Source organism: Carassius auratus, chromosome 23 (assembly GCF_003368295.1).
Source record: "Carassius auratus strain Wakin chromosome 23, ASM336829v1, whole genome shotgun sequence".
In the NCBI taxonomy this organism is placed as follows: Eukaryota; Metazoa; Chordata; class Actinopteri; order Cypriniformes; family Cyprinidae; genus Carassius; species Carassius auratus.
Genome location: NC_039265.1, coordinates 18,505,360 through 18,526,795, shown reverse-complemented (window position 1 = coordinate 18,526,795; position 21,436 = coordinate 18,505,360). Strand labels below are relative to the sequence as shown.

Below are 21,436 nucleotides of genomic sequence, written 5' to 3'. Positions count from 1 at the left end.
TTATATATTGTTTTATTCAAAAGTCCTCAAGTGAATGATCAGTCTATGAAATTTAAATCATGTCATAAGTAATAAAGTAAGAGTCACGCATACAGCATATTTACAGTGGAAAATACCTAGGTAATTGTTTGTGGTAATGTTGTATTTTGATTATATATACTGAGGAAAAACTCATTTAGGAAACATCTAATATAATAGCAGCCCAGCCTCAGTAAAACACTTACTATTTTTAACACAAGCTTGGTGTTAGCTCTTAGTAATGATGGAAGTCAGAAATCACACACACTTACAACAATGCTTTACAAAATATCATATATTTAATACATTTCAAGTATTTGTAATTATTGAATAATTATACTTATTTTGCCAAATTATCTGTGCACTTGTTTTTAAACAACATTTTTGATCTGTGCTGTGGTTTTTAATCATTGCACTTTTTTATAGGAGAACTATTTTATTTTTGCTCTGTTTTTTTTTTATCTGTGCATTATTTATTCTCAGTGTTGTATTTCACCTGTGCTGTATTTTTCTCTTTACTTTTCTTTTTTTTTCTGTGCAACATTTTTTTTTATCTGTGCATACATGTATTTGTATTTTTTTAACCTGTGCACCATTCTTTATTTGTACACTATTTTATCTGAGCTCTATTTTGTTTTTATCTGCCATTTTTGCCTCTTTCTCTCTGGTTCTTTTCCCTGCAGCTTCAGTTTTCTCTGCAGCACAAGCTCAGCGTTGAGGAACAGCAGCTTCCTCAGATGACCAAACCAGGGCCTGATGCGTCTCACCTTCATGACGTGATCGATGGCCTCCTCCACCATCATGTCATGACAGATCATCAGATACGCCAGAAACAGAGTCACAGAGTGGCTGAGACCCTGCGTGCAGTGAATCAGCACCTTACCTGAGCAAAGACAAACAGACAGACGGTCCAAAACCTCATTGTTGACTGTAGGACACTTGATTAAAGAAAAGAAATGGGAAGTGTGTGTGTCAGCTCTTACTCATTGGGTTCCTCAAGGCCTTGTCAATGAATTTGGCAGCTGGTATGAAGTACTCGCTGATGTCAGAACAGTGTCTGTACGACGAAGGCAAGCCACAGTACGTGATCTGCAAGCCTCTGTAATATCTGGACCCGGTATTGACCGTTCCTAGAAGGTCTTTCTCTCTTGCCATTCCCAACAGGAACTTCAGGTTCTTCTTCGGGGCTGCAGCGTTTAGGATGTGTGTGATGCCCATCTCCTTCAGTTTATCTCGGTCCCTTGCTGTCTCTCTGCACACAACAGTTTGGGTTAGTCTCACACTAAAGAGGATTTGCAATGAAATGAAAAGCACTTGTGAAGAGGAATATCATTGTGTTTGATAATCCTGCAATACATGATTAATTCAACGCACATTTTATATTAGTAGACTTACTCATTTCCAATGAAGACCCTGGGCCAGACCTCAGAGACTGGAGTCTTGGACAGCGTACATTCCCTCAAACGATCCTCCAGCTGGAACACGCTTAGAGGGATGTGGTTTTCCAACCTTGAAAGATCTGATGTGACTTGAGCTTCTGGCTCAGGAACGGCTGGCTCAACCAGATCCACTTTAGGTTCAGTCATACACAATTGCTCTTTACTGACCAGATCCATTTCAAGTTCTGGCTCGGGAACACTTGGATCTGGGACACACTGGGATTCCTTCGGATCAATAAGATCCTCTTCAGGTTCCCCAACAGCATTCATCGTGTTCGTCTGGAAGAATGCACTCATTTCCTCAAACATCCACCCGCCAGTGCTTTCTGGGGAAAAAAGAAGCAGACAAACTAGATAAGTAAAGTGTGATGACAAGCTTGAACCTTATCTGAAAGTTTCAAATAACTTTTAAAAGCTTAAAGTTTGAGTGTTTTACTCCGAGAATTCAGAAAGATACTTCCATTAAACCTCATCTGACTACAACGAAACCACATACAACCCAATTACACCTTTGAAAACCACTTTGAGTCCTTTGCTACTTGTTTCTGCCATGTTTAAAACATAGATAGATTTAAAAGATAGATAGATAGATAGATAGATATATTGATAGATAGATAGATAAACTCTAAACTGGTGAAAGTTTTCACCCCTTAAATGGAATCTATCAGTGTTTGGTCTCATTTAGAAGTCGACTAAAGGAATTCTGTAAGTCAAATCAGTTTGAAAAGATATAGCATCATAATTCAGATCAGCCTGAAGGTTTCTGCCAAATTTGGAGGATGCAGCTTGAAATCTCAAGGAGGTGTTACTCTTGGAAATAAGGGTTTCAGGGGACGTGGAAGAGTAACTCATTGAAATAGTAAAACAGTATTACGTCTTTGTCTTCCAACATCATCAAACAGTGTGAGAAACATGAATAAAGATGAAGAAGACACCTGTTGAGCGGTTCTCCTCATCATCCAGGGCTTGTTCTCCTGAAGCTCCTGCTGGGACTGGATCGCTCTCATCTTCAGACACCGGCTCAGGGCTCTTCAGCTCCGAGATGCTGTTCCTGTTCATCTCCAGCTGCAGATCTTTGACCTCACACACCGACATGTGCTCATTCTCGTCAGTCTCCAGCTGTACGTGCATCTCTCCTGGACTGCAGGAACTGACGGAGATGTGGTCATCCGTCATGACCTGCAGCTTCACATCTATCTCTTGATTACCGCTGAAGCCGAGAAGGTCGTAGATGGCATCGGTGATCTCCAGCTCCAGCTGCACATCTTTACCATCTAATGCAAAGCAACTGTCTCCGGTGTAGAAGACACCGTTGAGATAAACCTCCAGACGCACCTCTCTCGCCACTATAGACACTGTGTCTGGAGTTATCATACTGACAGATCTGATCTTAATGCACAGTTATCAAACTCACTTTCTGTTTGTGTCTATAATCTGTATCTAGAGACTCAGTTGATGTGTGTATACAGTGTTCATAAGAAACAACTTCCCTCAAACTCGTCCAAGCTCTTTAACACTCAACTGCAGAAGTTCTACGCTCCTCAAATGGTAAACTCTTCTTTGTGACGTCATAAACACACGGAAATTCCACAGTTGCCATAGCAACGGGATGCACGCTTACGACAGCGGAATTAGAATTCTCTCAACAAAAACACACATTACTTTAGTCACATAACACGTACAGATTCGGTTTCAATCGATTTATTGGTGATCAATATACTGGTTTTCAACTCACTCTCGCCACAACATTAAAAACGATCATATTTACCCGATTTTTTAATCTCATTTATCAGTCTGTGATAATAAAAAGAAAAAGCACGTGGTTCTTCTGTGGAGAACAAACGACTCATTTGAGCAGTTTCTCCTCGGGATTCATTTTCACTCACGTCCTGGTTTGAATCAGTTTAACAAATCCTTGAATTGATTATTTGGTGGTTACTGAATCAACATCTGATGTGACTCACTCTATGAACGAGAAGTTGTCGCAACGTTTCGAAATTACGCGATTTTTTGCTCGTGAATCGATTGGTTGAACCGATCACTCGGTGAATCACTTCAAGAAATGCGAATAAACATCTGAATGAACCATGCGTTTGTGTCAAGTATTTAGTAACCTAAAAAAAGTTTATTCTGTTTCGAAATTCTGTTTAAAACTTGGAAATAGCCATCCTTTGATGGAGTCCTAAATAAAAAGTTAATTGTGTTTAAACGAAAAAGCTTAGTTGTTTACACTGGGAAAACAATGATTTATGAAACTCTTCCAGCGTTCATGACTTATTTTAAAATTCACATTTTTTGTATCATTACTTTGGAAACCCAGCCATACCACTGCGAGTTAAATTAATTACAAAAAAACAACAACAACATATTCAGTAATTTTTGTAGATTTTATATCAGTTTTGATGTCACATCTTGCTCAAGCATTAATGTAAACATAAAAACACTTTCGTAAAATATGATTCTTTTCTAAAATTGAAGAAAATATTTGTGTCATCTGTAAAACAAAATGAACAAATAAATAAAAATAAAAACGATACAATTATAAACAATACACATTCACTGAGAAACCTGATTAGAATAAACATTTTAATCATGTCTACACACAGTGTGAAAACAATACTATAAGAAACATCCCCTGAGCAGCACATGTCTTTATGGATGAACTCTTGATGACGTTATCCTCCATCAAGTGCATGTGAAAAGCTGTGCTTCAAGTAAACAGGATCTGGATCTGCTGGCGTGGTGCTCGCGGTGTCATTCGTCTCGTGCGCTCTGCACTATCGAGTAGCTCTCGCATGGGTTCTTGAAGCACACTGAAGGAAGCGACAGCGGCCATGCAAACGTGCAGGGAACCGGCGTCTTAACATTCTTCTCCAGGAAATTAAACGCCAGGCTCCACCACGTCCGGTTCAGATAGTTGTGAGGAGATCCTCTCAAATCCTGCGAGATCAGGAGAGCAGCCATTTACAATCCTTAATGTTGCAACATTAACACATTAAGCTATATACATGAGGTTGTTTGGTACAGCACTGAGTGAACTGTCTGTATGCCGTATACTGATATCATAGATTCAAGCAAGGCTTTCATTGTTGGTTATTTTGTCCGACAGTTGGATTTCATTGGTATTGATCTGTTGGTTCTAGATATAGTATAATTTTTAAGTGGATGTAAATTATTTTTTTTAGGGATGGTGTAAATTTAATTATGCATTGATTAATTGTTTTATATTTTAAGGGGGGGAAAATTTTACCATTCGTCCATGGACTGCATATGCAAAACAGCCTTCTGGCTAATTCTGGCATATTGTACATTTATGTATTATTAATATGCATTGCCCTGTCAGATAAACCTGAAAATAAATAAATGAATAGACCAACACTGTGTGAATCTGGTGCCTGCGAATCAATTAAATGTGTTTGCATTCATGCATTTCGCAGATGCATTTATTTGCAGAAATTTACACTAGTGTTGATGATGGTGTGCAGTTTTGGGAATCAAACCCGTGATCTTGGTGTTGCCAATTTGTTACCATTATTGTTAAATATTTACAGTTTTTACTCAAAGCACATTTCCGCCACAGAAAAAAAAATATATAATTCTAACTTTTTCCTCCATTGCACGTTCAAATCGATCAATTCTGACTTTTCTTCTCAGGATTGCACAGATATAAACAGCTTCTATAGATTTTACCCAATTTAGTTTTTCATAGTGTCTTTTTAAACTGTACTGAATCCAATTAGGCTCATTTTGATCCGCGCCATAATGGTTTTTCCCAGATTTTAAACATATTAGTCTCATCATGCAGTTTGCATTTCCCACATGAGTTTCCATGCCAGAATAATATGAAATGGAAGTTGAACAAAGCAGTTTCATAGGCTTTTACCTGGTTGTTGGCCATGGTGTGGTACCAGTAGAAGAGGTTCGAGGTGATGAAATACGCCACAACTACATCCACGCTGTAATGCTCATGTGCCATCAGGATACAGACCACGCCCACAAAGCTTAGCAACCAGCAGATCAGGTGATAGCAACACCACGGCCACGAGCGGGGCGAGTCTACCACACAAAACAGATCCCAGATTAAAACAAACAGTGTGAATGTGAAGTGACCTGAGACCCGATGCAAATGGTGTTGATGATGATGAGGTTTCCTCGTACTCACATTCCTGGATGAAGAGGAAGGTGAGGGTGAGCATGACCGTGTGGCCGCTGTACAGGAAGTCACCGCACATGAGATGAGAGCCAGTGATGGACAAACCTCCTCCAGACACCAGCTGCAAAACACGCTTGATCTTGCCCTGAGAATCACCGTAGAGCTACAGACAGAAGCAGACCAATCACAAGAGAGTTTTATATACACATCCTTTCTTAAACACCAAGCAGATAATCGTTCGCTCATTTATACGTGTTTGAGGTTTATCGAGCAGCGCTCACCTTCGGGGCACAGTCCATGTGCATGCTGGGAACAGGAAGAGTTGTGATGTACATGGTCACCATACGGTACAAATACAACATTCCCTGCAGGAAGAAAAACCTTCGGCCTACGATGGCCCTGTCAACACAACAGGGATGGAGTGAGTATACTGATCCTATAACACTTTAAACAACCGCAGAGAGCCCTCTTTTGCTGACAACCCTCTGATTTATAAGTGCTCCTCATTACAAGTTGAGAAAAATTTAATGTTTCTAAATGTGTGTTATAAAACGACTCGAACTCGAATGCAGAAGGAGTTCATATAAAGCAGTATTTAGTGTGAACTGAGATACTAAAAGCACTGGATCATGAGCTGCTCGCGTGTAACTGAACACAGTGACGCACTTCACTCAGAAACATGCAATGCATTTATTTAATTAGATCACAGTTTAATATTACTAATGCACATTTATTCAAATGAAATAAAATAACAGGACTATCTTTAAAAAAAAAGTGCTTAATGTTTAAAATAATGTTTATAAACCATATATAATTAATTAAGTTGCTTAAATAACAAAACAGCATCATGCATGAGAACCAATCACAATTAAAACTATCTTCATTTAGAAACATGAGATTCAGTGCAATCTGCCTTAAAGTCTTGAGATAGCTTTTCCAAATTTAAACTTGCCGAAATGTTATATGGCTTTCTAAACATGCAACATTTTTGCATTCGAATGTTTGTTTTTATTTTTTAAATGCGACAAATGTCCGAAAAAAGCTTACCTGTGCTTGAGGCAGAGCCACTGGATGAACCACAGAGCCACGAGGATCATCCCGTTCACCTCCGTGATGGAGAACGCCCACTCCATACGCGGCACGTAATCGAAGAACTTGTCCGGTAACGGCGGGCTGACGGATTTATCCGGGACTCTCTCGTGGACGATGGTGATCATGACGGTAGTAAGGACGAGGTTAAATCCGGCCCAGATGAAGGCGATTCCCGTCTTCCACCATTCCGACGGCAGCTGGGGAACGCTGGACTTCGAGCCGATGATGCGAGAGTAGTCCTGGTTCTTCCGCAAGGCTTTACGGAAACCACGCACAAAACGCCTCGACTTGCTGGTGTCTGATTTATTGTCTACCTGATCGCCACTGGGCGTGGCCATAGAGGGGCGTGGCTGTCCGGTGGGCGTGGCATGTGGGCGTGGCCTTTCCTCTACCGTCACCATCACATGGTAGCCACCGTTGGTTCCATCGTCTTCTCGTTCGTCCAGAAGATAAGATGCTGCCATTGCTCTTACACTACAACTAACACAAAAAAACACTTACAATTGAGATTATTTAAATAAAATACAAAAAAATTAAATTTATGCATTTAGCAGATGCTTTTATCCAAAGCGATTTACAGTGCATTCAGGCTATCAATCTATCATGTGTTCCCGGGGAATCGAACCCCCAACCTTGACTACGCAATGCTCTGCCACTCGAGTTTAATACTTAAATGTAACATTAAGTGTGAAACATAATTAATGCATTCAATTAGTTATGAAAAAAATGGCGATTAAAATATTTTAATGATGTTAACTAATAAAGACTAATACAGAAACTAATTAATGCTAATCAAGATATTGGCTCTTGAAAATCAAAATTTGATTTTAACTACATAGCGAAATTTAATTTCTGAATGAATCATGGTTTTGAACGAATCGTGTGAATCAATGATTGATCTCTTATTAAGAGAGCCTTTAATTGAATTTCTGAATGAATCAGCTATTTAAACGAATCAAATGAATGAATGAATGACAAAGACATTTGCCGCCACCTGCTGGCAGTTTTAGTTTCTTCTTTAGAGTTTCATTTCACTTATAAAAAACAATTCACATTAAATATTATATATTAATATTAACTGTAAAACAATATGCAATAAGAATTTAAGTTGTCAAAATATTGGCACATTTTTATTTCAATGGTTTAATAATTAACAAACAAACAAGGCATATAGTTAAACCCCTAAAGATGATAAACCCTTTGCCTCTGATTGAGAAAAATAAGTCATTATACAGGACAACAAACATTTATTTTCTTGCTGCTATAAATGAACCTTCTTGAGGATAGTTTATAAAATGCAACAGCAAATAAAACAACAAAAGCAAGATTGTGAGTGCATGAATCAAACATTTTCCGATATGTTTTCATGCCTTGTTTTGATTGCATCCCTGTGTCATAAAACAGTGAAATCTGTATATTTTGAAACCGCAGATTGTTGCATGCATGCAAACTCTGCTTCCAGCTCTAGACGTGAATCTTGCTGTTTTAGCGTGTGGGAATAAAGGCATAAACACAAGCATGTACATGCACCTGTAGGTGGGTGTGTTTATGAACGTCATAGCACAGACGCTTGGGTGTTTCAGTGTGAATGGGTGTTTGACACACCCTGAAACCTGCGACACACACAGACATGTTCACCTCGCTCAAACACATCTCAGACCCTACAGCCGTCTGACCGGTTTGTGCCGTTCTCATGCGAGACACTGGACTGAGAAAGTGAAGTAGATTCCTATATATTTACATATTTGAGGCTAACTGACACATCCAGTATTTGACTAATGAATGGTGGTTTTAGAGACGGGAATAATGTAAATATATTGTCATATTTGTAGCAATAGACAACAATACACTGTATGAGTCAAGATTATACATTTTTCATGCCGAAAATCATTAGGATATTGAGTAAAGATCATGTTCCATGAAGATATTTTGTACTGTAAATATATCAAAACTTGTTTGATTAGTAATATGCATTGCTAAAAACTTCATCTGAACAACTTTAAAGATGATTTTCTCAATATTTAGATTTTTTTGCACCCTAAGATTATCAAATAGTTGCATCTCAAACAAAAAACAAACCATACATTAATGGAGAGATGATTTATTCAACTTTCAGATGATGTATAAAGCTCTTATTCAACGCTATCTCTAATATTTTACATTTATAATGTTTGGTTACTTTCTGTCAGTCCCCGGATGTTTGAGTCACTGTGTTTGACAGAGGAGCGATCTGATCTGATCTGATCTGACACATTGTGGAGATGCCGAGGAGGTCATTGACCTCACACCTGTCTGTGATCCAAAAACACCCAGAAGCATCCGGATCCGAACCCGAGATAAACACAAACACCGAGCACGCGCCTCTAAACACAGCGACACGTCAACAACTGCCCAAAATGATGTCTAGATCGAGTTTGTGACAGTCTCAGTAGCTTTCATTATAGCAGCGAACCTGAACCACATCAGAACCTTATATCTAACGTTACAATAAACTCAGTTCATACGCAAAAGTGAAAGAAACGCTTTACAAACCTGCTAAACGTTCCTCTGTTCGTACCATGTGCACAAAACAGCGTTTATATGTCAAACTACATGCATGAATACAGAAAAAATGAGATGTAAAACAGTAGATTTAAGTTACCTGTTTAACAGAGTAGTGCATCCTGCCGGAAGACTCCACCGAGGTGTCCGGGATAAAGGGGCTTTAATCCCCGCCCACACCTGCCGTCACGCCCACCTGGACGCGGAGACACGCCCACTCTGGGAATGCGTTGAGTTTCCCTGAACTCATAAAATACTACGGAGCCCCGCAGATGACATGCAGGAAAAAATAGTGGGCTAAAACATGCGCACGATTTACTAATACGTCCCCTCGATTTGTTAACGATTTACTTCGTACGCACGATTTAGCAAATCGAGGGAACACAATAGTAATCGTGTGCATGTTTTAGTACAGTGAGGGAACGAATTAGTAAATCGTGCACACAATTTTTTTTTCTTGCATGTCATGTGCGGGGCTCCCTATAATAATCATAATAATAATATTAGTACAAATAAATAAAAAAATTATTAAAATAAATCCTGAATCTTACAATTTATAGTAAACCGACAAAAAGTTTTTATTAATTTTAGAATTTAATAATAATAAAAATAATTATTTAATTATTATTAAGTCATTATTAAAATCGTAAAAGGCCATAATGAATATGGATTCGACTATTTATTCCAAGCTATAAAATATTTTATTTTGGAAGAAATGCCACTAGCATTTTTATTATGAACACAGATTTTATTACATATTCTTAGCTCTAAAACATTTCATTAATAACTGTATGCTTAATCATATCTTTTAGGAATTTAGAAGTATTTTCATAAGTAGAGAAATTAATAATTTGGCTCCTCCACAAACAAGGAATGTTCTTTCAGTAATTACAAGATGATTTTGAAAACATTTTAAAATAGCATTGATTACAACTAGAGCTGCAAAACAATTAATTGTGATTAATCACATCCAAAACAAAAGTTTTTGTTTACAGAATATAATTTATGTGTGTGTCTGTGTGTGTGTGTATACTGTGAAGTGAAGTGAAGTGACATTCAGCCAAGTGTATATTTATTATCATACATGTATATATTTAAGAAAATATATATTTAATAAAAATATGTTATGTAAATATATTAAATGTATTTATAATATAAATTATATGAATATAAATATATGTAAATATTTGTAACATATAAACATATTAATAATTAAAAAAATATATACACAGTACACACATATAATATTCTGTACACAAAAACTTTTATTTTGATGCGATTAATTGTTTGACAGCACTAATATATATATATATTCTATATATACATCTAACCACTGTGTGTGTGATGTATAAACACTATGATGTTGAATCCGTGGAGTCTCTGCTCTCTGACCTTCATCTGTGGAGCGTGATGTTAGCGTGACATCTAGTGGACAAAAGCAGAACTGCACTTACAACGTTTAAATCAGTCAGTCATTGCGTAACTGAGCCACTAGAGAGCGCAGCTGAGGCCGCATTGTTCCTGGAGACAGACGAACATCTATCTTTGTTATATAATATTGTGTGCTGTTTGTGTATGTATGTGTTTGCGTATATATATATATATATATATATATATATATATATATATGGCATAAATGCTAATTATATTCTTTATAACTATATATGATATACTACATAATACATATAGTAATATAATCTTATGCAATTTAAATATATATATATATATATATATATATATATATATATATATATATATATATATATATATATGTGTGTGTGTGTGTGTGTGTGTGTGTGTGTGTGTGTGTCTGTGTTATTTTTATTTACTGCGGTGCATGTATATGGCGTCAAGGGATGATTTCCTCTCAAATCCCTTGATAAAGAATCTCTGCCAGATGCGTCAAGGTTTTACACTCACACACACACACACACACACACACACACACACACACAGAGAGACACACACGGCCGGGATCTGATCCACCGGGGGAAACGCCTTCTCGCTTCGGACCCGTTCTGTGTTAATTAGCCTCCCGGTGCCGCGGGTAATTACGGTAACGAGCCGCAAATGAACCGTAATGAACCGCAAAATTCCTAAAAAAAGAAAAAGAAGCCCCTCACAAGACGTGATTAATCGGCGGGGAAAGAAAGGGCGCGCGAGGAGTTGACACACATTACCCTCAGCGCTGCGCGGCGAGACCCGTATGTCAGCCCCCTCGCGCCTCCCGCGCTTCCACAACCATTTCCCGCCAATGATCAGGAGGTGTCCGCAACGGCGCTTCCTCACCTCACACCCCCGTCAGCCACACGCAGCGCGACACACACACACACACACACACACACACACCGGGAGGAGCCGTCTACCCTCCGTCACCCATACCCGCCCCTGAGGACGGTGCGTCGTTGGCGGCGTCAATATTATTTATTATTCCCGTTAGTCTCGGTATTTAGCGCCGCAGCTGCTCACGGTGATCGTTAAAACGGACGCGTCTCGTTGTTTTGAGGCGCGTGTTTTTGTCTTGTAACGGGGATTATTGACGCGGCATCAGCGCGCGGTGATGCTCTCCGTTAAAGGATCGTGAAGCGTCGCGAGTCTAAAGGTAAAGCTCGTCCATTTTCCGCCCTCCGCCCCCCCCCCTCTCTCTCTCTCTCTCTCTCTCTCTCTCTCTCTCTCAGTCTCTCTCTCTCTGCTGACGTGCGATGGCCAGGAGAATTAATCGGTCGCTGTTAATTGCCCCGTGGTGTCCAGCGGTCTGACGCCCTTAATGACCTCTGATCCGCGCGTCGCTGCCGCAGCAGGCGGAGAGTAATTACCGTAATTGATGCTCGAGGCGACGGTAGCGGGGGGTGTTCTCTCTCTCTCTTTCTCTTTCACATAAACACACATTCTGACGGTAACTTACTTCTCCACGGCTTATATTCGCTATTCCTGTTGTTCCTCAACACCACACTGAAGGGCAGGCCTGATGTTGTTAAATATAATGCCCCTTAATTATGTCATGCATATGCAAATGTACATAAATGCATAAACAACATTGCTGTTTATCTGAGCTATATTTTAAAATTGTATTTAAATTGCGCATTTCCAGGGGTTTTTATTATTATTATTTTAGTTTACCATCTTGTTTTCTTTGTGGACTCTATTGGACAATAATTGTTTTAAATTTAGTTCTGCATTATGCAATTTTGTGTACACCCTTTATTATGTAACAAAGCATTCTCTGTTTTCTGTAAATTAATTGAGCAATAAATTAAATATGCATTATAATTTAGGAAATGGGAGGAAACAATGGGGGTTAAAAAATATACTTAAAAGCATACCATGTTTTGCAATGTATCTGAACAATGTTTTTTAGTTGTTTTAATCCTAATGTAACTCAATCTCACGCATTTCCAAGGCTTTTATTTTTCATATTTTTATTTTAGGATCTTGTTTTTTTTAGTGTATTCTCATTTTGTTATGATATTAATATTGTTCACATTTGGTTCTGAAATTCATTTTTGAATATTGCTCTGCATTATAGAGGCATTATAACACTTCATTGTGGATGCATTATAATTGAAAAACTGGGAAGAAACAATTAGCATTAAAACTGTACATAATTGCATAAAAACCTTTGCTATTTATCCAACCCATGTTTTTAAAAAGAAATGGAAAAATGTGAAATGAGAATTTCGGCTATAGTTTATTTCGGAACACAATGAGAATCAATTACAAAGAGTCAAATAATATTTGATTTCTTTGTTTTTCGTTAATCTTAGGATCATATTTTGATTCTTAACTGACTCTTATTTGATACATTTTGGTTCAATACCATTATTCAAGTTTTATGTGCATCCTTTAGGATTTGACTAAATATTGTGTGTAAATAAATGGAAGATTTCTGAACTGCTATTCCACCTCGTTGATGAACATCTCGGTTCACCTCCACCTCCTCTCTTTCCTCCACAGGACCAGTGCCGTGGATGGTTGGGTGTTAGTGTGTGTTTGTTTTGCTCTGATGGCGAACATGAGCAGTAGTGTGTGCATGGAAACCCCACACGCTCATGGCCACGCCCACGGCCACACCCACAACTACAACCCCACCCCTGGGCGGGACTTTCCTCTACAGATCGACTCGTGCGTGAACCCCGTGTTGGACTACAGCACACAGATGGAGCGCTACCGCTCTTTTGCCACCTTCTATAAGAACAGCACGGCCACCGCGGCCCCATTTCCCCAGACCGCCAAAATTACGCGAATTGCCACGCCCCTTTTCCCCTCGGCACGCCTATCGGCGATGCCGCCCTGGCCCTGCGACAACGCCATGCTATGGGGACGAAAGCCTTCTGCGGTTAACGTTAACGGACCTCACACACATCGGACTGGCATGTCGAGGGCGGAGCCTGTGAACATGCATATGTCTGGCAAACACATTCCACAAGACTCCGCCCTCTCGATGGGCGCTGACAACTTCCTGTCACCACTAGCGGCGGAGCAATGCCGCGGTCTTCCCGTAACGGGGGCCGATTGCATGAACCGACTGAAGTGTCCGCCGTCTGTGCCGCCCGGAGAGGCGGACCGAGGTGGTACGTTCGGAGGGATGCCCCCATTAGGGGGTCTGTCGCTGCCACCAGGGGTCATTGTCATGACAACGCTTCACTCCGGTGCAGGGTCGTCAGGGGTCACGATGTCAGACAGCGCATTTCAAATCGCCAACGCGGCGGCGGACTGCCAGCACAGCGGCTCATCCTGCTCTGGTTCGCCCGCCGGCCTTAACGGAAACACCAACGGCAGCTGCAGCAGCGCTAGCAGCAACGGTAGCGGAGCGGCTAAGCGCAAGCGTAAGCGCTGCGGCGTGTGCGCCCCCTGCAGGAGGCTCATTAACTGCGGCGTGTGCAGCTCCTGTCGAAACAGAAAGACGGGTCATCAGATCTGCAAGTTCAGAAAGTGCGAAGAACTCAAGAAGAAACCCGGCAGCACGATGGAGGTGGGATTCTCGCACACACTCACACATATGCCGGGAGGTCTACTGAAGTGGGCTGTTTAATTGGGAATGATGTGGCTGGGGGTTTGGAGTAGAGCCCAGTCTTGGCACAGGCAGCCATAATTAACCATCATGCATCAATGTCTGTGTGTGTGTGTGTTAGCTGATGGTTTGAGCCCTCTTAGGCTGGAAAAATGCCCTTAGACTCAAGCACACACTTTATCGCTCTCTGTCTCTCTCTCTCTCACACACACACACACATACACACAGCCGGTATTGAAGGCTGAGAGATGAGGCAACATGTTGTAAGTTCTCTGTAATAATACAAAGACATCACAAAGCAGATCTAGTTGAGGAGAGCTTAATCTGGCCAAGAACCGCCAATCTAAAAAGTGATCACATTAGCTCTGTTACAAAAAGTGTAGAGAGGGGTCAAGGTGACTTTGAAATCAATTATGTTTCCCATTGAAGTTACTGGATTCCACCTGAATATTCTGGTAAATTTGAAGATTTTAAAGGCTTTTCATACCAACAACAAAGATGTACAGTTTATTCTAAGCGTGCATCGCAGTTTTGTGTTCTGCCTCTTTAAAGTCTAATGGATTTCATGTGGCTGTTTTTATCATTCACCACCTAAAAAAAAATTACATATATTCTGAAAGTAATTCCTCCAATACTGTCGATATAGTTGTGCCACAGACTTACTATTCTCAAAGAATTAAAACTTACCATTATAGTTACCCTTCTTGGTGTGGACGAGCTTTAAGAGATTATTTGGAGCCTCCTTGCATTTGGGATGTCTCCATATAATATAATATAAGCAACTTAAACTAAATTCCTGATGTATATTTTCATCAGTTCAGGCGTTCCTTTGGAACTGAACCCAAAAACCTTTTGTCGCCAATGGCGTCCTCTACATTTTGAGCTACAGAAATGCCTTAATAGCAAGTATACTAGATATCCAAGACACCTACCCATGGTTCAGAGTAATATGCAATCAATGAACCCACAGTAAACCAGCATTTCAGAGAAAATAGTGATGACATTAGTACAAGATGTGTACCCCTGGACAACTGGTTTACATGCTACTAAGTGTCTCCAACAACTCTTGTTGTTCAAACGTTTATCAAATTCAGGCAGTGACTAAATGTTTCATAATTACATTTATGCATTTACCAGATGCTTTTATCCAAAGAGAAACAAAAGCATTTGGTCAAAGAGTCGACGATAATCATTACATAAACAGTCGTCTCAGTTAACGGAAGCGTGGTTGTGAGGGCCTTTGCATACAGATGGTCGGCTTGGTCTGTTGTTTTGGTTTTCCCAATTTAATTCTCATTTTCAGTGAATCAATATTTTGAATCATTGTATATCATTGTTAAGATGATTCACACCATTCTACAAACATCTAACACATCATTTCAGTGATTAACTGGGTCATCATATCAAGCTTATATAGACTCTCTCCAGAATTCCCACGGTCTCTTGTGTCTTTCCTCAGAGAGCGCCGTCAGTAGGAGCCGCTGACACCTTCCGCTGGTTCTTCTGAAGAACCCGCCACGATCCACATCATACAACCAAACTCAAACACTAGAAGAACTGCAGGTCATACCCAAGATCTACCCTTCCCCTCAGGACTCACTGTGGCCCGTTTAGCACTGGGGGGTCAGGTGCACATGCCCCGTCAGAGAGACATCGAGGGCAAGTCTCTGGGTCTCAGACTGACCTCACCTCAAGCAAACACCAACACACGTAGAGAACCAGGGACTTGAGTTCAGTCATATCAGGACCCCATCCGAGTCTAAAGGAACTGTTCGAATATATGGTCGTCATTTACTCCCCCTCATGCCGTTCCAATCACTTGCTTGCTTCTGCGGAAGACAAAGGAAGGTTATTTGAAGAGCGTGCATTGAAGCGAACTCTAAAATGACAAAACAAACAGCATAAATGCATCGTAAAAGGAGTCCATGAGAATAATGCAATACATTACAGATTCTCTGAAGTCCGTTTTGTGTTGAGGAAAGACATGTTTAGTCATAAACATCCATTTGACTTGAAAGGGACAACCAGGATATTCTTTCAAAATTCACATTGTTCCACAGAAGAAAGGAAGTCCATACGATTAATGCACTATATTATAAGTTCTCTGAAGTCAGTTTTGTGTTGGGAAAAGTCACAAGAACCATCAGGCTTCCCAGTTTATCCGATCAACCAGGATATTATTTTAAAAATCCACCTTGTTCCACAAAAGTAAGTCATAGGTTTAGGTTTATAAAAGCAGTCCATACGATTAATGCACTATATTATGGGTTCTCTGAATTAGGTTTTGTGAAAAGACCGACACATTGTCACTTTCAAAATATTTAGTCACATTTGACATCTTTTATTAGATTTGGAAGGAACAACCAGGATATTCGGTCGTTCCACCGAAGAAAGCAAGTCATACTGGTGTGAGGCGAGTAAATGGCGACAGAAGGTTCGTCTCCGAGCGAACAGTTCCTTAAAGCCACCTTTCTGTTGCATGGGTAGAAAAGTGTTTTGTTTCTAACTGAAGACTTTAAGAAGATCTCTTTGTTTATTGCTGTTGTGACGCCTCACTGTCTTGATGAGTAAGAGACTCTTAGGATGGCTTGTTGAATAAATGTGATCCTTTTGAACTGTGACTTTCTGTGTGTCTCCTTTATTTGTGCAGAACACCTCATCATGCATTTATACACCACTGAGATGTTTAGTGAAATGCATAACACTCACAAAGGAGTCTACAAGAGGTTTGATTTGAACCAGATAACGCGTATCCGAGGGCTGGCAGTGCGACGTGATAAGATGTCACCCGGAGAGCGATTAAATGGCGTTTCTAATTCTGATCCCTTCGAGCACAGATGAGCAGGAAAAGATGGCGGAGGCATATCTCGGCGTTAAAGCGCTCAGCACATCACTGTACATGTCATCTCTTTATTGTTGGGCCTCTATGACGACTCCCATGTTGCTAGGCAACATGAATTACAATGACATGAAGTCCTGTGTTCTAGAAAGAGGGAGGGGCCAAGAGATGCCTTCACTCTGCCTGAGATTTACATCACACACGTCTTCTGTGTGTGTGTGTGTGTGTGTGTGTGCGTGTGTGTGTGTGAGGGACAAAGACATATTGTCTTGCCATATATATATATATATATATATATATATATATATATATATATATATATATATATATATATATATATATATATAATGCTAAAAATGCATGAATATTTCCATGCACGATCCAGCACTGTGCTGTAAATATAATGAGCAGGTTCTCTGGTTTTGCCTGTAAAGCTGTCCTAAATTCACAGGACTAGTAAGAGCACAAAGACAGCGGCGGAGAGACACTGATGGCTCGTGCTTTGATGAACGGATGCAAGCGAACGCTGGGATTTCAAGCATCATTAACTTAAGGCTTTATAGACTGCAATTAATTCTTTTAATTGAACTATTTTCCAGCTCAGCAGGCAAATAATTTATCAAGAGAATTAGAGGAAAATAAGAAAGACATCCTATTTTTTCAATTCTGTTGTTTGTGAATTATTGTGAATCTCTTAATGTGATGCATTTTACATTTCAGCTTGCTTACATTTTAAAAGCTGTTCCTCTTACTATAATTAATAAATACGATAACATATATGGTTTTGCATTAGTGTGATGACAATCAAAGCACATTAATAAAACAAATTGTGCTTAATCGTCATAAAAATATTGTTTCATTGCAAAAATATGCTTTTTAAAAACAAAATATTAATCTTCATAAAATTCAAATTTTGTTAATTTAAGTTTTATTTTGATTTCACTTCAATTATCTTCAAGTAAAACAGGTATCAGATACATTCATATCAAATTATTTCATTATGAATTACTTTAACAACAAAAAAATCAGTAATTACACATATAACCTAAGGCTAACCCACATAGTCACGTCTAATTAATAAACCACCCAGTCCAAGTTAAAATTAAAATATGTGAAGTTGGATGCATCAAACAATATTTTTCTGAGATACAACAATTTGTAAATCTGGAATCTGAGGGAGAAAAAAAATCTAAATATTGAGAAAATCATCTTTAAAGTTGTTCAAATGAAGTTCTTAGCAATGCATATTATTAATCAAACATTAAGTTTTTATACATTTACAGTAAGATATTTGTACAAAATATCTTCATTTGGTATATGATCTTTACTTAATATCCTAATGATTTTTGGCAATAATTTTGACCCATACAATGTATTGTTGTCTATCGCTACAAATATACCCCAGAGACTTGTGACTGCTTTTGTGCTCCAGGGACACATATATTTAAAATACAAAACATAAAATAAAGCGATAAAGATGTCTTATTAGACAATAAGTAAATTGCAGTAAACCTCAAGTAACATCAGAAAATAATGGGACTAATTGTGATTAACCATTATAATGTATATTTGTGTGTGTTGTGTTGGATTACTGTTGTTTAATACACACAACAGGATTGAGGAGTGAGTCTAAACTCCAGCGCTGGTTGTGTTTGCCGTCTCAGTCTCTCGGCCGGCACATTTCAGGTGGGATCTCCGTCATGTCAAACTCACGGATGGCAAACGTCACGTCACGCCACTTTCTGAAGTACTGCTGTCTGCGTGTGAGACGATCCCGCACCACGAAACTCTCGATCTTCACCAGCGGCAGATCCTGGAGTCAAATCATGACACGAAGCCATCCGTTTACGATCATATTTGCATTAATAATCAGGATCAGTGTATAACACACACTTTAACTATATATCTTGCACAAAGATGGGTAGCAACTAATCTGGATTATATAATTAATCAGATTCCAAAATGTAGGTTCTTTAAGATATTTTTTCTATTATTGTTTTTCATTACACTTGGCCCTCTATCACATGCACTCTCTGTTTTTTAACTGCTTGTTTTTCTCTTTAAAAAAAACTAGCTTTCTATATTATTTCTTTTTATTCTATCTACTTGTTTTCTTTGTCTCCATGTGTGTGTGTGTGTGTGTGTGTATATATATATATATATATATATATATATATATATATATATATATATACATATGCAGGTAAACAAATAAAATATTTATATATTTAGTATTTAATTGTTTATTTAACTTGTTTAACATTCAAGTTCAAACATTAGTTCTAACATTACCTAAAATAAAATAAAATAATAAAAAAACATTTTATTTCAGCTGATTTACTTAAATAACTACAACTAAACTAAAAACGTATAGAAAATATAAAGGCATATAAAAATGACAAAAAATACATAAAATACTAAAACTTGAAACAAAATTAAAATGAAATATATTTAAATAAATATAACATATATATATATATATATATATATATATATATATATATATATATATATATATATAATAAAAATAATTCAAAATATGATACTAGATGATAGTAAAATGCTCAGAATCTGTTGCTGGATCTTAAGCTGCTCAGCATCACCTGGATAGTGCTGTAAGAGGTGACGAGGCCCCAGTCATGTTTGCACTCAGCACAGTGCATCTTCTCTTTCTTTTTGAAGCCACCGAAGTCTCTGGGTCTGTTATGGGCTACAGTTGTATAGCGGTGGAACATGGATCGATCCAGAACGATGTGATGAGCGCCCTGCGGGACACAGAGAATGAGAAAGATGAAAGAAAGACAAACGAACAGAGTGATGGTTCAAAATTAACACTTCCCTATAGAAAATATTTCAGTTATTTAACAACATTCATATGGTAATGGTTCTATGGAAGCTTTTATTTTTCACTATTCTGTGGCAAAACAAGTTTCTTTCCAATTTTTTTTACTGTGATTATTAACTAGATTAAAGACAAACTTTAATGCTGGCTTGTGAAATCCTAGACGTAGTTTTAAAAACTTGGCATTTGAAGGTTTTAAGTATTTTTAAAGTTTGATGTTTGAAAATGTTTTGAAGTTTTGAAGATTTCAGTTTTTTTTCTTTGAAGTAGTTTAAAATAATTCAACTTTGAAGGTTTTAAGTATTTGTTTACATTTTAAGTAGTTTGAAAAACCTGAAGGTTCAGTGTTTTTAAATTAGAATTTTGGTTTTAAGTTTTGTATTTACCTTTTAAGTTTAAAGTGTGAAGATTTTAAGTATTTGTAAGTTTGAATTAAATTGAAAAGATTAAAGTTTGAAGCATTTTAATTAGTTTTAAGTTTGAAATAGTTTAAAAAGCTTGAAGTCTGAATGTTTTAAGTATTTCTAGGTTAAATGTAATTTAAAAAGCTCTAAGTTTGAAGGTTAAGTATTTTTTTAAGTAAGAAGTAGTTTAAAAGCGTGAACGATTTAAAAACTTTTAAGTTTAAAGTAGCTTAAAAACTTTAAGTTTGTGCATTTGAAATATTTACAAGTTGGAAGTAATTTAAAAAGCTTCAAGTTTGACGGTTATAGTTAAAAAGTTTTTAAAATCTTGACATTTGAAGTAGTTTTAAGTTTAATGTAATTGAATAGCTGTAGTTTAAATGTTTTTAAGTTTGATGTAGTTTAAAAAAGCTTTATGTTAGAGGGGATTTATATATTTTTAAGTTTATTAAGCTTGAAATTTGAAGATTTTAAGTAGTTTTACATTTCAAAAGCTTTAAGTTTGCACGGTTTAAGTATTTTTAAGTTTGAAGTAGTTTTAAAAGCTTTAGGTTGGAGGGCATTTATATATTTTTAAGTTTATTAAGCTTGAACTTTGAAGATTTTAAGTAGTTTTACATTTGAAAAGCTTTAAGTTTGCACGGTTTAAGTTTTTTTTTTTACATTTGAAGTAGTTTAAAAAGCTTTGTGTTGGAGGGCATTTATATATTTTTAAGTTTATTAAGCTTGAACTTTGAAGATTTTAAGTAGTTTTTACATTTGAAAAGCTTTAAGTTTGCACGGTTTAAGTATTTTAACATTTGAAGTAGTTTAAAAAGCTTTGTGTTGGAGGGCATTTATATATTTTTAAGTTTATTAAGCTTGAACTTTGAAGATTTTAAATAGTTTTACTTTTGAAAAGCTTTAAGTTTGCACGGTTTAAGTATTTTTAAGTTTGAAGTAGTTTAAAAAGCTTTAGGTTGGAGGGCATTTATATAATTTTCAGTTTAATAAGCTTGAACTTTGGAGATTTTAAGTAGGTTTACATTTCAAAAGCTTTAAGTTTGCATGGTTTAAGTATTTTTAAGTTTGAAGTAGTTTAAAAACCTTTAGGTTGG

At 37.8% G+C, this 21,436-nt stretch overlaps 4 protein-coding genes across 7 annotated transcripts in view; 1 reads left to right on the top strand and 3 right to left on the bottom strand.

Moving 5' to 3' along the window:
* Positions 1-124: 124 nt before the first annotated feature.
* LOC113041672 (protein phosphatase Slingshot-like) lies at positions 125-3,208 on the bottom strand. The gene is made up of 4 exons (XM_026200328.1): positions 2,393-3,208; positions 1,414-1,783; positions 1,002-1,270; positions 125-901 (listed from the first exon to the last, which is right to left on the bottom strand). Exons 1-4 carry the CDS (start codon positions 2,829-2,831, stop codon positions 645-647), a joined length of 1,335 nt encoding a protein of 444 aa, XP_026056113.1. The 5' UTR covers positions 2,832-3,208; the 3' UTR covers positions 125-644.
* Positions 3,209-3,830: 622 nt separating this feature from the next.
* Positions 3,831-9,452, bottom strand: LOC113041647 (phosphatidylcholine:ceramide cholinephosphotransferase 2). Of its 2 annotated transcripts, XM_026200292.1 has the most exons (6): positions 9,344-9,452; positions 6,658-7,182; positions 5,892-6,009; positions 5,620-5,773; positions 5,341-5,513; positions 4,212-4,397 (listed from the first exon to the last, which is right to left on the bottom strand). In XM_026200292.1, the coding sequence occupies exons 2-6, from the start codon at positions 7,164-7,166 to the stop codon at positions 4,212-4,214; spliced, it is 1,140 nt and encodes a 379-aa protein (XP_026056077.1). In that variant the 5' UTR covers positions 7,167-7,182; positions 9,344-9,452. The 2 variants fall into 2 exon arrangements, with proteins under 2 accessions (XP_026056078.1, XP_026056077.1); XM_026200293.1 differs by lacking the exon at positions 9,344-9,452 and having other exon boundaries at positions 3,831-4,397; positions 6,658-7,166.
* A 1,957-nt stretch (positions 9,453-11,409) lies between these two features.
* Positions 11,410-16,875, top strand: LOC113041646 (CXXC-type zinc finger protein 4-like). Its single transcript, XM_026200291.1, has 3 exons — positions 11,410-11,845; positions 13,198-14,215; positions 15,714-16,875. The coding sequence occupies exons 2-3, from the start codon at positions 13,247-13,249 to the stop codon at positions 15,759-15,761; spliced, it is 1,017 nt and encodes a 338-aa protein (XP_026056076.1). The 5' UTR covers positions 11,410-11,845; positions 13,198-13,246; the 3' UTR covers positions 15,762-16,875.
* A 1,602-nt stretch (positions 16,876-18,477) lies between these two features.
* Positions 18,478-21,436, bottom strand: part of LOC113041644 (probable ATP-dependent RNA helicase DDX58) — a 14,383-nt gene continuing 11,424 nt past the window's right edge. For 2 of the 3 annotated variants that reach the window (XM_026200288.1, XM_026200289.1), the window contains 2 exons: positions 19,697-19,858; positions 18,479-18,906 (listed from right to left, as the gene is read on the bottom strand). In XM_026200288.1, the coding sequence (XP_026056073.1) occupies positions 18,754-18,906; positions 19,697-19,858 (315 nt within the window). In that variant the 3' untranslated portion in view covers positions 18,479-18,753. Of the gene's footprint in view, positions 18,907-19,696; positions 19,859-21,436 lie in introns of all 3 variants that reach the window. The other variant, XM_026200290.1, reaches the window with a different exon arrangement.